This window comes from Rana temporaria, chromosome 6 (genome assembly GCF_905171775.1).
Source record: "Rana temporaria chromosome 6, aRanTem1.1, whole genome shotgun sequence".
Classification (NCBI taxonomy): domain Eukaryota; kingdom Metazoa; phylum Chordata; class Amphibia; order Anura; family Ranidae; genus Rana; species Rana temporaria.
In genome coordinates, this window is record NC_053494.1 from 117,267,933 (window position 1) to 117,282,408 (window position 14,476).

The following is a 14,476-nucleotide window of genomic DNA, read 5'->3' on the forward strand; positions in this document are numbered from 1 at the left end:
ACAGTTGTAAACACACACTAGGTGAAACCTAACCCCTTCAGCGCCCCCTGTGGTTAACTCCCAAACTGCAACTGTCATTTCCACAATAAAGAATGCATTTTTTGCTGTGAAAATGACAATGGTCCCAAAAATGTGTCAAAATTGTGCGAAGTGTCCGCCATAATGTCGCAGTCACGAAAAAAATCGCTGATTGCTGCCATTAGTGTAAAAAAAATTTTTTTTTATAAAAATGCTTTAAAACTATCCCCTATTTTGTAAACGCTATACATTTTTGCGCAAACCAACCGATGTTTTTTTACCAAAAATATGTAGAAGAATACGTATCGGCCTAAACTGAGGAAAACATTTTTTTTTATATATATTTTTGGGGGATATTTATTATAGCAAAAAGTAAAAAATATTGCATTTTTTTCAAAATTTGTTTATAGCACAAAAAATAAAAACCGCAGAGGTGATCAAATACCACCAAAAGAAAGCTCTATTTGTGGGGAAAAAAGGACGCTAATTTTGTTTGGGAGCCACGTTGCACGACCGCGCAATTGTCAGTTAAAGCGACGCAGTCCCGAATCGCAAAAAGGGGCCTGGTCCTTTACCTGCATTTTGGTCCGGGGCTTAAGTGGTTAATAACAAGGATAATAAACTTAAATACATAAAATAAACACAAAAATCACCCATTGAAATATGAAGTTTCCACCATTAAATAGTTCATATAACTAATATCACATATCACAAAGTGTCCATTTCTATCTTTCTAAGTAGTGCCATAGGGTTAGATGCACTAAAATGTTCCAACTTCCACATCACTGTGCACTAGACGTAATTCATCCCCTTTTGGGTCTTCGAACTCGCCAAACAAATTTTACAAACAAATGGCAAGCACCCCAACCTATAACTGGCCATTGCAGCAAGAAGCACATGGAAGGGTGATGCATGTAAAAAAAACAAAGAAAAATTCCCAGCTCATTTGAGGCCAGCCTGCAATATACCGAATTTCCCTGTTTAACAGTTCACGTTAAAAACAGGGGTTTAGATTGCACACATTTGCAAATACATACGTAAGCTGCAGGGCCAATTCATGGCACCCCAGTGTACTGCAGTGCTAACTCTATACATTTTGAGAGTCTCCAAAGTTGGAGCACATACATTATATTGTCAAAAGTATTGTGACGTCTTTACACGCACATGAACTTTAATTACATTCCAGCCTTAATCTGTAGGGTTCAATATTGAGTTGGCCCACCCTTTGCAGCTATATAACGGCTTCAACTCTTCTGGGAAAGCTGTCCACAAGGTTTAGGAGTGTCTATGGGAATGTTTGACCATTCTTCCAGAAGCCCATTTGTGAGGTCAGGCACTGAGAAGGCCTGGCTTGCAGGCTCCGCTTAAAATTCATGCCAAAGGTGTTCTATCGAGCTGCGGTCAGGCCAGGCCAGTCATGTTCCTCCACCCCTAACTCGCTCATCCATGTCTTTATGGACCTTGCTTTGTGCCCTGGTCCAAATAATTTGGTGGAGGGGGGATTATGTTGTGGGGTTGCTTTTCAGGGGTTGGGCTTGGTTAAAGTGGTTGTAAAGGCAGACATTTTTTTTAATCCTAATGCATTTTATGCATTAAGATAAAAGCCTTCAGTGTACAGCAGCCCCCCTAATACTTATTTTCTTGTCCACATCCGTGCCTGACCTTCTGGAAGAATGGTCAAACATTCCCATAGACACACTCCTAAACCTTGTGGACAGCCTCCCCAGAAGAGTTGAAGATGTTATAGCTGCAAAGGGTGGGCCAACTCAATATGGAACCCTACAGACGTGAGCCTTGTACGCACGATCGGATTTTCCACAGACAACGTGTTGGACCTTTGTCCGAAGGGCGTGTGCCTGGATTTTGTCTTGCATACAAATGGTACACAATTGTTGGCCAACAAACATGAATGTAGTGACGTTTTTTTTTTTTTTATATAAGCTCTTTAGCACCACCCTTTGGGCACCTTCTGCTAATGTTGTGTTTGGTGAGCATTGCTTCTGAGCATGCGTGTTTGTATTTTGAACTTTTGTCCGACGAACTTGTGTACACAAGATGGAAAATCGTACAACAGACCGTTGTCCGTGGAAAATTTTAAAGCCTGTCGTCCAACATTTGTCCACGGAAAATCTGACAATGACTGATGGAGCATACAAATGGTCAGATTTTCGGCCAACAGTCTGTCAACACACAATTCCCGACGGAAAATCTGATCGTGTGTACGAGGCTTAAGACGGGGATGCCATTAAAGTTCATGTGCGTGTAAAGGCAGGTGCCCAAATACTTTTGGTAATACAGTGTATATAAAAATAGATTAAGGCAGGGCTCGACAAAATCCGTGCGCCCGGTCACAATTGCGACAAGAAATTGTGACCTGGCGCCCGGGGAAGCTTGGGCCTGCAGAAGGCCGCAAAGCCACGACCACAATTACCGGCCGGCGCGGTGGGGGCGCACGGAGACACAGGACCCCCACCTCCCCCGCCGCGCGATAATGGTGGGTCCGCGCCCGCCGGTAATTAAGGGCCGCGGCTTTGCGGCCTTCTGCAGGCCTAAGCGTCTATCTGTGATCTGGCGCCATCTTGTGGTGGCCGTTGGCATTACAAGTAAAACAGCAGTTCTAATGTGTTTTTCACTGTTTTCACTGCCATCTCCTTCCCTCTAATTAGAACCCCCAAACATTATATATATTTTTTATTCTAACACCCTAAAGAATAAAATGGCGGTCGTTAATACTTTCTGTCACACCGTATTTGCACAGCGGTCTTACACTTTTTTGGGGAAAAAACACTTTTTTTAATTAAAAAAATAAAACAGTAGTAAAGTGAGCCCAATTTTTTTTATATTGTGAAATATAATGTTACACCGAGTACATTTGATAACCAACATGTCACGCTTCAAAATTGCGTCCGCTCGTGGAAACTTTTACCCTTTAAAATCTCCATAGGCGGCGTTTAAAAAGTTCTACAGGTTGCATGTTTTGAGTTACAGCGGAGGTCTAGGGCTAGAATTCTTGCTCTCGCTCTACCAATCGTGGCGATACCTCACATGTGTGGTTTGAATACCGTTTACATATGCAGGCGCTACTCACGTATGCATTCGCTTCTGCGCGCGCGCGCGAGCTTGCCAGGACGGGGCGCGTTTTCTGGCTCCTAAAGTTTTTTGCTGGCTCCTAGATTCCAAGCAAATTTGTCAAACCCTGGATTAAGGGCAGGTATGCCTGGAGGGAGCCCACTTCTGCCGTCACTACTGGTTCCCATGTTTATTTTTTCTGTTCAAGTTATTATCTTTGTTATTATGGTTTGCACTACTTGTTGGGGGGGTTTCATTCCACTGATAGATTGGTATATATATATTTTTTTTTAGGCAGCAGCAATTGCACATACGTTTTTGTAATGGCTTTGAGTGCAGGGTTAATTGGTCAATTATAATGTTCTATACATGTTGAATGTTTTTAGTTTTTATAATGCTGCCAGTGTGTACTTGACAGCTGCAATCCCAATATACATTAATGATGTCTGTCCATCACTGAGATCCAGCCTGCGACTGGATGCACTGAGCACACAGTATATATGGGTATATGGGACCTTTTGTGATAAATGACACTGAGCCTTTCTCACCCTTTCTTATTTTGTCTTTTCTCTTTGCAGTTCTCTACACATCACATTTTCCCCCTTTGTACACTTTGGGTTGAACCGGTGTCTGAAGAAGTGGCTGGCATGTGGGTACAGTTGCACAAAATCGATTTGTTTTATAGTACAGCATGCTTGTTTGCATTTGTGTGAGAAAGAAATAGAAAGTATCTCTCCCTGGAGGATTTGTAAATGGCATTGCTTAGAATTTGAACAAGTTCCATATGTCTACTTAGTGTTTTATTCTTTGCTCTGGCGAGGAAGCTGTTTTTTCCCCAAATAAAATACTGTTTTGGTAATTGAAGAAGATGAGCCACTATAAAAAAAAAAAAAAAAAATACTTTTTAATACAGTACATCTCTATAGGCAGTTTTAGAACTAATTTTCAAAACCCTACCACAAAAATGTAGAGTAAGTAAGTTGACGTTACTTCAGTGCAGCCATTGTAACCAAACCATTCCTTAGCCATGTTGAAGCTGAACTCCAGTCAAACAAGTAAACACACATAATAAATACATACTGTATAGAGAGCTATTTTACCTGCTAAGGAAGCTTATTTCTGTTTATCCAGTGTTAAGATTTACACAGCTCTGTTGCGTATCCCTGTCTATCATACAGGATCTAATCTTGGGCCTAGTTGTATCATCATCATCGCCTTGGGTCACAATGTGCCTGTACATAGACGGGGTAGTGTCACAAATTACCCTAGCCCATGCTTTCAACCATTCTGGGAGCATCTACTCGGTATCCTGCAAAGACACTGATGCTTGCAATTTGAAATCTATTGCCCCTGTAGTTGGACTCCTACCTGTTCATAGGGTGCCCTTCTGCAGTCATTTAAGATTTGGTGGCCAAATTCACCCAACTTCTTATGTATACTGTGCCGAGGCCCTAAGCACACTATGAAGCAGTCCCCTGCAGAGTCTATCTCTGACCACCCTGAGCCTTATGTACACATGATAGACTTTTTTCATTGGAAAAAACAATCGTGTGTGGGCCACATCAGACTTTTTTCCATCGGTGTAAAAAAAAAAAGAACATGTGTTAAATTTTTCAGATGGAAAAAAAAAAACGATAGGAAATTCCGATCGTCTGTGTGGAACTCCATCAGAAAAAAAATCCATGCATGCTCAGAATCAAGTCGACACATGCTCGGAAGCATTGAACTTCATTTTTCTTGGCTCGTCGTAGTGTTTTACAGCACCGCGTTTTGGACGGTCGGAATTTAGTCTGATAGTGTGTAGGCAAGACTGAGGAAAGTCAGCTTCATCGGAATTCCGACGAAAAATACCATCGGATTTTATTCCATCGGAAATTCGATTGTGTGTACGCGGCATTAGACCAGGGTGGGCCATCAGTTACTGTGACCACCTCTGACTCCGATTCAGAGTCCCAACAATCTGTCTCATGAAGAGAAAGTTTTAAAGGACTACAGTCTCCTTTCCTCCAGAATTACAAAAGGTAATTTTTGCCCATATTGATAAAGTAGGCACTACCTTGCATTTGGAGGATCAGCCAGCTCTCTTCAACCCTGGGTCTTTTAAAGCTCATACAGCTGCAAATTCCTTTCATAAATGCGTTTTTTTTTTTGTTTTTTTTATGTATTCCTATATGTTGATTGCATGCACCCCCTGAAGGGTTCGGTCCTGGACCCCAACAGAGAGTGTGTTGGATCTGTTCCTCTGTGAAGGGGAATTCATTAAACTGGTGGTCTATACCCACTACACCTAACTTAAAGGAACCCACTGGCCAGCAACTGGAATCCAAGTTTGCTCTGACAGGTTTTGCTCTCCTGTATTGGCTATGATCTTAATCTGTCAAACCATTAGATCCCTAAAAAAAAAATCTCTTCACCACTGGGGTAAACCCCTTTTTAAAGCAGACCTTGGCTCTCTTGACCCACTTGTCCTTTCACTCAAACACTCACTCATTTTTTTCTGATAACCAGCTGTGTACTTCCGAATTTCTCCTTTAAGCAACGACATTGCCCAGCTGCCCACAGCCTACTGGCATGCTTTTGTCATACATCCAAAACAAAGGCTTTGGGGAAATCTAAAGCACACTTCCCCATGAGACCATTTTTTCTGTTATGGCAGCCTCTAGGCATGGAGGAGAGGTTTGCACACCTAGGGGCTTCTTAAATCTTGCATTGCAGGTGGTGATCATTGTTGTTCATTTTTGTGAATTACTGTATTTATTGGCGTATAACACTCACTTTTTTACACTGAAAATAGAGGGTAAACTGTGCCTGCAGGTTTTACGCAGGGGGGCTGTGGAATGTTTTTTTCCTGAAACGTTAGGGTGCGTGTTATATGCCTGTGCGTGTTATACATAGATAAATCCAGTAACTGTCTTTTGTTTATTACTGGCATTGCTGTTATCATTGTGCTTGCCAAGTATATCGGAATATACAGAATGTATTCGAAAATCAAATAGGCAATCTTAGATGTACTAAACTAGCACTATGAAATTTATAGGCTTTATGTGTGCGTGTGTATTATTGTGTGTGTTTTCTTGTTATTACATTTAAGATATGTTATGCTTATTGAGGTTTAATGTAGCTGAATCGGATAGGTGCGTGTGTGTGTGTGTGTAAGAAGGTTGTTTTTCTTCTTTTAGCAATGGATTAAAGATTACTATACCAGAGGAACAGCTTACCTTGGTTGCACTGTCACCTCAGGAAAAGGTAAGAAAATTAAGTATCTATTGTAATAACACATCCATCACTTCAAGCGTAATTCCATCTTAAATTCGGTGCATAAACCTACTGTATCTTTTTTGAAATTTAACAATTTAGAGAAAGTCTTGTCCTGGGTGGGACAGGCTGCGTGCACAGAATGTATAGTATAATCATCGGACATGAAACTGTTACATTTCACCTATTAATGCCAGTTGAATCCAGGGGCATGCACTTTACTGGATCCTGGTATAAAAATAAACCTTAAAGCGGTGGTTCACCCTCCTTAACGTCATTATACCATTACATTCGGCATCGTAGCGTGAGCTACGGTATGCCGGTCTTAAATTTTTAATCCCCGTACTCACTGTGCTATCGATCATTGAAGTTTCCGACTCCCGCGGGGAATGGGCGTGCCTATGGAGAGGGAGGATGATTGACGGCCGGCTCTGGCACGTCACGCTCCCCGAAGACAGCCGGAGTAGATCTCGGCTCTTCACGGCGCCTGCGCACAGGCTATGCGCAGGCGCCGTGAAGAGCCAAGCCTATTTTGGCTATTTCCGGAGGAGCGTGACGTGCCAGGGCCGGCCGTCAATCACCTTCTCTCAACATAGGAACGCCCATTCCCCAGAATCTTCAATGATCGATAGCACAGTGAGTACGGGGATAAAAAATGTAAGACCGGCATACTGTAGCTCGCGCTACGATGCCGAATGTAATGGTATAATAAAAAAAAAATGTTTTATTTTTTTTTTAATAGGGTGAACCCCCGCTTTAAGTCAACTATATTACCAAATCATATTATTACTTTAAGAATATGCTGCCCTGCAGATTTATTTTTCTGACTACTGATGATCCAGTCATTAGGCATTGCAGTCTGATGGTTTGAGACAGGTCCTATATGATGAAATTGTAGTGAAATCATGGAATCAGTAGGACCCACAAAGTAGCATACTAGCTTTAGTATGTAGGAAGAGCATGTAAGGGAGTTGTGTGAACACTGCTGCATGTGCAGCAACGCAAAAGGTCTTCTGTTGGTCCTCCGTGATCCAATACTAGTTGCATGCTAAACTCCATCTAGTGACTAAAAAGGATTCCAATACTAATTTCAGTAAGCCCGGTCATGCTGGTGCTACTTGTCATGAGATTTGACCATTTTCAAATTGCATGACAAGTCAAACCTTATTGTCCGCATTGGTGATTTCCCACCGATTTGAAAAGTAGTTGCTGCACTACTTTTTGCAAGTTCAGGTGTGACTTGCATAGACATCTGTGCATAAAGTCGCTCAGATGTCTTCCAAGTCACACCTGAAGTAGCATTGAAATCATTGAAATTTTAATGTCGTAATCGGTGTGACCGGGGTATAAGAGTTGCAGATATTTTTGCATGGCCTGCCAGACAAGACAATGCAGAGGAAGAATAGCAATATAGAAGAAATACTACATTTTAGTAACTGTTTAAAAAAAATACATTTTCACACAGAGTGATTATTCTCGAAGATTAGAGTGGTGATTTTGTTAAGGGAATGGTTTAGATGTCAAAGGAGTTTCCTGGACTCATACTGGAAACTTCAAACTACTTATGTACGTACTTGTTTAACTTCTCCTCAGACTAAGTGGCTTCGGGCAATTAGCCAGGCAGTGGATCAAGCCCTTAGAGGAGTATATGAGTCTTCACCACCTTCAAGCGGAAGCGTTGTATGGCAAGATCCCCCTCTATCACGTAGTGCCAAATACACCTTTTACAAGGATCCACGATTAAAAGATGCCACCTACGATGGCCGTTGGTTAGCTGGAAAACCTCATGGCAGGTATGTAAGAAGAAAAGGTGCTTTGCAATAAATGTGAACCTGAAATGCCAACTAGTAGGATAAGGATGCAGGTTTTTTTTGTAAACTAAATGTTTTTCAATGGGTTCATTCAGCTGTAAAATGCAACATGCTATAGACTGTTAATACATTCATTTGATTTACCTGTACTTGTTCTAGAGGGGTATTGAAGTGGCCAGATGGAAGGGTATACGATGGTGAATTTCGGAATGGTTTGGAAGATGGGTAAGAAACCTTTTTTTTTTTTTTTAAGCCACATAATTCTCAACATATAGTATGTTTTCATCCTTTTTTCATTTTACAGATTTGGAAAGTACACCATACCCAAGAAATCTTTAAGAAAGGAAGACTGCTATCTCGGCTACTGGAAAGATGGAAAAATGTGTGGTCAAGGAACTTTCTGGTATGCTAATTATTTATTTTTTTATCTATTTTGTCTCACCGAGAATGAGTCGGTTTTTATTTCTGCTATTATGTATTTCATTTAAATATTGCCTACTCAGGTATGCTAATGGAGAAGTTTATGAAGGCTGCTTTCAGGATAACAACCGCCATGGTCATGGGCTTCTTCGGAGTGGCAAACTGACCTCCTCTTCACCCAGCATGTTTATTGGTCAGTGGGTGATGGACAAAAAGACAGGCTATGGCGTCTTTGATGACATCACAAGGTATGTACTGCAATTCAGCTTAGTGATTACCTCATAAACTATACAAACTATTCTATAAGCTAACAGTGTCCATAGGTTTGAGATGATGTGGCCTTGTCAGAAGCCAGCCAACTGTTGTCTACAGGAAAACCTTCCTGAATGCTATTGTCCTATAAGTGGCAGCGTCTTACAGGTTGCTTTCTCTTCGCCCTACCTATCTCCATAGTGAAAAACATACTGCTCACTCAAGCAGCTGTATTTGTGCACTTGTCGTCCAATCCTGTTCATTGAGACTATATTTGTGCATCCATGTCATAGAGCCTTAAAGTGGACGTTAATGCTAAACCTACTCTCAGCCACATTCTAAACCTAATCCATCTAATCCTGTAAATAAAAAATTGCTATACTTACCATTTCTGAAGCCAATTCGGTCCCGTCTATAGGGCCGGCTACTGTGTAGAAAGAGACGGCCAACAGCGAGTGGGAAATGAAGTCGCCCTTAGGCTTACTATGGGGCTTCTGTTGTCGGCTGTGTTTCCTGCACACGCCTCCACACTGAACCTGATGCTGCTGACGTCTCAGCCTGCGTCCAGACCGGAGCGTCTTCAGAACAGGTAAGTATAGTGATCTTTTCTTTACAGGGCTAGATAGATTAGGCTTAGAATGATGCAGGTAGTAGGTTTATTATTAGATTTTAGATTCAGTTTTGGCTGGACTTTTACATTAAGACTTAACGTACACGGGATGTTTTTCAACCTCCCCTGCATGATTTGACTTGACAGATAGTAAACGATGTTTAAAATCATCCTTTTTGCCGCGTTTACATGCTGCAATTGCGTTTTAGAAGCTTTTTTTTTTTTTTATGGTCAAAAATGTATTAAAACGTCTGTAAACGAAACTGCAGCTAAATGGGAGTGCACGTAAATACAAGCGCTTACAAGCTGTTACAGGCATTTGGCGTTTCAAATGTCTCTGAACATCCATCCTGAGCGCATTTATTTGCTTCCAAAAAATGCTTCTAAACTCAACTGCATAGAAACCACTATAAACGACCCTGTGTATGTACTAATGCGATAACATAGAGGAGAGTTCAGGGGCAACTGAAAAAAACGCCCAACTGCTCCTAAACTTCCGTTTATCAGCAACAGTGGACATGAGGCCTAATGGATCTTAAAGATTTGGTAATTAATGCCTGATTTTGTTGCTTTGCCACCTGAAATAAAGTTTTATCCAACTGTGTTTACTTAGTGCAACTTATAACATCCAAGTGAAAGATATAACACCAGTTGGAAACGGGACCTGCCGCCTTCAAAAAATTACTTATAAACTCAATCAGGTGTAGCTAATCACGTTCTCAATGGCACACAAAGCCTTTTGACTTTCGACTAGGATCAGATGTGGTCATTTTGTTTAGCTCAGCATGAAAAGCGCCTTCCTGGAGCATTTCAGTCCCTGGCGATGCAATTGAAGCAAACAATTAACTATAGGTGGCAAGGTACTGTCACCGAGATCTCCAGGTTAAAATAAAAATTAAAAGGTTTGATCAATGCCTAGAAACACAGTGAAGTCTATTCCCTAAACCGTTTTGTTAGGGGCCCGGGTGAAATTGGAGGTAGGCGGGTGTAAATAGACACAAGTCAGTTTACATCTGCTGGTCCAAACGGGGTGGAGGGTCCAATCGGGTCCACCTGAAAAACTGACAGGCGGACCTGATCAGACCCTTCATGTGAAAGGGGCCTTAATGTTTTTAAATGTATGCGTTATGCTGTTTGCTGCTACAATGTTTCACTTTAAGAAAAAAAAAAAAATGTACTTTGTTCTTTCTACTCTTACTTTGTAGTACTAAATAACTACCGGTAATCATCCCACCCCCTTTAAAATAATCACATTTTGTTGCTTTGCAGCCTGAAAAGTAGACAGACACAGTTTTTGTTTTATCCAGCTGTATTTATTTATAACATCCAAGTGAAAGTGTGTTTTGAATGTAGAAACATGCACAGATTGTGTGTTTCTTGCACCACATTCTAGTGTGAATCTAGACTTGGGTCCCTTTCTGACCAAAGCAAAGTGGGTGGATGACAGATCTGTGTCTGAACGTGGACCAGCCTACTCTACAGGAGGCCGGGTGTAAACAGACTTCACCATCTCAATCTGGCTAAAAAAAAATGGCCAATGGCATGCACCCATGTCAGATATTCTATGGCTAGCCTTTGAAACATACTCAGTACACCCCTTCCTTCTCTCGGGATTATTATGGTCCAGAGCCATAAGGCCAAGTCATATAGGCCCACTTAACACCATTATATATCAATCCCTTTATCTTTGGTCTCTATATAGCAGATAGTTTAAATTGATCTCCCCCTTACCCCCCTATACTCCTTCATGGGGGACCCAGATTTTTCCCCAGCCCCTTACTTTCTTTTATGGAGCATCATTGGTGTAACAACGTTCAAATCCTTTAAATCTGGTTCACACTTCAAAAAATTCCTGCAATTTCAATTGGAACATAATATACCCCTCTCTGAACAATTTAGATGCACGCAAATCCGACACTTTTTCCACATCATAGGTACATTGAAATGCTGTATTCATAGCACCCAATTTTAACACATCTGTGAGTGTTCATCTAGGGGGAAAAAGGTATTATCTCCCAGATTTATTGATATCTCAATGAACTATCCCTGCCAGAGAAATCTAAGCCAATGATCAGGTGGGAATGGGACACGGGCCACACTTTTGCACAGCCTGAATGGGAAGAGATGCTGGAAAACATTTAAAGCCACACGATCACTTTCAATTCGTGAAACAGCAGTTAAGCTTCGCACCCGATGGTATATGACGCCCATAAAACTTAATTCTATTTACCGTATATATACCTTGAGTATAAGCCGACCCGAATATAAGCCGAGGTACCTAATTTTACCACAAAAAAATGGGAAACTGTGCCCATCTGCAGCCTCACTGTGTCCATTTGCAGCCTCATGTACCTTTGATCTCCTCCTCGTCGTCGTCCGTGACAGACGGAACATTGATTCAGTTTCCCAGCATTGTTATCAGTGTTCCATCTATCATGGATGAGGAGGAGGCAGGGCTTTGTTGGCGTGGAAGGCCGCCGACTGCAGTTAAGATTGACACAACGGGAGACCCTCACTCAAGTATGAGCTGAGGGGGGCTTTTCCAGCATAAAAAATGTGCTGGAAAAGTCAGCTTATACTCAAGTATATATGGTACTGTCCCCTCAATGTTACCGTGGCTGTCCTGATTTAGGCTCTTTTTTACCCACATTTCTTGGAGTAAATATCTTCGCCCATTTGGCAACAAGCAGCCCTAAAGACTTTTTCAATTGCAGGTCATCATAGTACACTTGCTGTACAAATGTGTCTCTGTTTTACCTCCATCCCAGATGTTCCTCATTTCATGTGCAAGATTGATTCACACGCTCTCACACGCACTAAACTGGCGCACCACAGCTCTTTCGTGGTCACAAGTGTTGGCCAGAATGGAAATAATTAAACTCTCTCAGAACGAATCCACCATACCCTGTATGACACTATGCATCTGTATGACAGTAATTGGGAACACAATTTTGCATATGACTCTGTATATCGGCATATGCTTTATTGCCCTCACATTCTGTTACATACTATGTTCTAGCTGATTTATTTTCTCTTTTAGCTTTGGTTCCATTGTTGGTACATATCGTTGTGCGTTGCCTCATATCTAATGTTGATGACTCTGATATATTTTGTTCACATTTTGATCTTCCAATAATAAAATTTGTAATAAAAATAAAGTAATCCAGCCAATATACAGAAACAAGGTGAACAAAAATCTACCAGGCCAGTGTGGGGGGGGGGGGGGGGGGAAGTGTATATGTAGATTCACCTTCACATATGAAAGGATTAAGTTCAGATTTGTTGTACAAATTGAAGAATGTATGGAAAATGGCAGATCTGTATCCAGGCCACAGCGTCTATTGTCTGATGGAGATTGGGGGGTTGGGGGTGTGTGTAGTATGGTATGGAGCAGATCTGTGTCCAATTCATTAGATCCGAACCATTGTGAGGGCTGTGTGTGTGTGTGTGTGTGTGTGTGTGTGTGTGTGTGTGTGTGTGTGTGTGTGTGTGTCAATTCACTTTGTGTTTGCTGCTACACTTTGTTTAAATAAAAAAAAAAAAAAAATCTTTTTACTCTCACAATTTTATATATTTTTTTATTTATAGTTTGCAGAATGTAGTTTTTACAATGTCCGTTTTTTATGTCCGTTTCGAATACTTTCTAATTAGGAGAGGGATGGATGAGCATACATGACTAATTTTATAGTGTTTGCAAATAACTAGTTTATATGATGCTGCATTTTTTTTTTTTTTTTTTTATAGTTGAAAATCTATATTATGCCTCCCCTTCCTCATTCTTTGGTCCTTCCCTCTCCCATGCTCTTCCCTCTGCCATTCCCCTCCCCTGCTCTTCCAATCCCCTCCCCTGCTCATCCATTCCCGTCCCTTCTGTCCCCTGCTCTTCCATTCCCCTCCCCTTCTCTCCCAACCCTCCCCCCCCCCCCCATTTTTTTTTCCCAGAGCCAATATAGACTGTTCAGACGAAAAAAATCCTACAAATTTTTCTATGAAGTTGTCCAGTCATTCGAGAATTTTCATACCATTGTAGGCATTTTTGTTTTCAACATGGGACAAATACACAGAAAAAATCCGAATGATCCTTCACCTGATTTTCTAATTGTTTGCACTAGGCTTAAAGTGGCTTTAAAGGCTGAAGGTTTTTGACTCTCATGCACTCTATGTATGAGGGTAAAAAACCTTCAGTGCGCAGGCCTCCCCTCAGCCCCCTTATACTCGCCTGAGCCTGAATCCAGGACATGCACCACAACAGAAGCTCTACTGGGTCTCTCCCTCCTTATTGGCTGAAACACAGCAGCTGAAGCCATTGGCTCAATCGCAGCCAGTGAAGAGGGAGCGGGGGGGCAGAGCCACGCTCTGTATCTCGTAGACACACAGAGGTGGCTCGGAAGGAAGCATGCATGAGTGCCCGCCAGAGCAAGCAGCTTGCTATTGGGGGCACTCAGCAGGGGGGAGGGACCAGTATTGCCAGCAGGGAACCCGAAAAGAGGATCGGGGCTGCTTTGTGCAAAACCACTGTACAGAGAAGGCAAGTATAACATGTTTTGTTATTTTAAGAAAAAAAGAACCTTTACAAACGCTTTAACGCTGCATTCTGTGGTAAGTTTTGTTAAAAGATCTAGCTAAATTATGAATTTCAGATTTACCATTCATGGTTCCTTACACTGAATTGTTTGTATTGTTGCATAAATCCAAATATTCGTGTTTTTTTTTCTAGAGGAGAAAAATACATGGGGATGTGGCAAGATGACTTCCGACAAGGCAATGGGCTTGTGGTGACTCAGTTTGGATTATACTATGAAGGAGCATTTAGTACAAACAAAATGATGGTGAGTTACCTGTGTAGCCTGTTATTATTTATCCGTGTTTAACTTTTGCAAAGTTATTGGGGCACAGTAACCAGCCAGTAAGTCGGTCGTAGCTAATTTTTCAACAATGTTTATCTATTTAACTCATTATTATAGCAATAATATATTACATTGTATTCTTTAAAGAACACTGCTCCTCACATCAGTCCTTCGCTAATTCATTCTTTATTATA

General features: G+C 41.4%; 1 protein-coding gene across 1 annotated transcript in view; it reads left to right on the top strand.

The window, feature by feature from the left end:
• ALS2 (alsin Rho guanine nucleotide exchange factor ALS2) overlaps nt 1–14,476 on the top strand; it is a 116,179-nt gene that overhangs the window by 83,946 nt on the left and 17,757 nt on the right. The window contains exons 17-23 of the mRNA XM_040357239.1: nt 3,666–3,736; nt 6,267–6,333; nt 7,936–8,135; nt 8,313–8,378; nt 8,458–8,556; nt 8,657–8,821; nt 14,153–14,264. Coding sequence (XP_040213173.1) covers nt 3,666–3,736; nt 6,267–6,333; nt 7,936–8,135; nt 8,313–8,378; nt 8,458–8,556; nt 8,657–8,821; nt 14,153–14,264 — 780 coding nt within the window. The remainder of the gene's footprint in view (nt 1–3,665; nt 3,737–6,266; nt 6,334–7,935; nt 8,136–8,312; nt 8,379–8,457; nt 8,557–8,656; nt 8,822–14,152; nt 14,265–14,476) is intronic.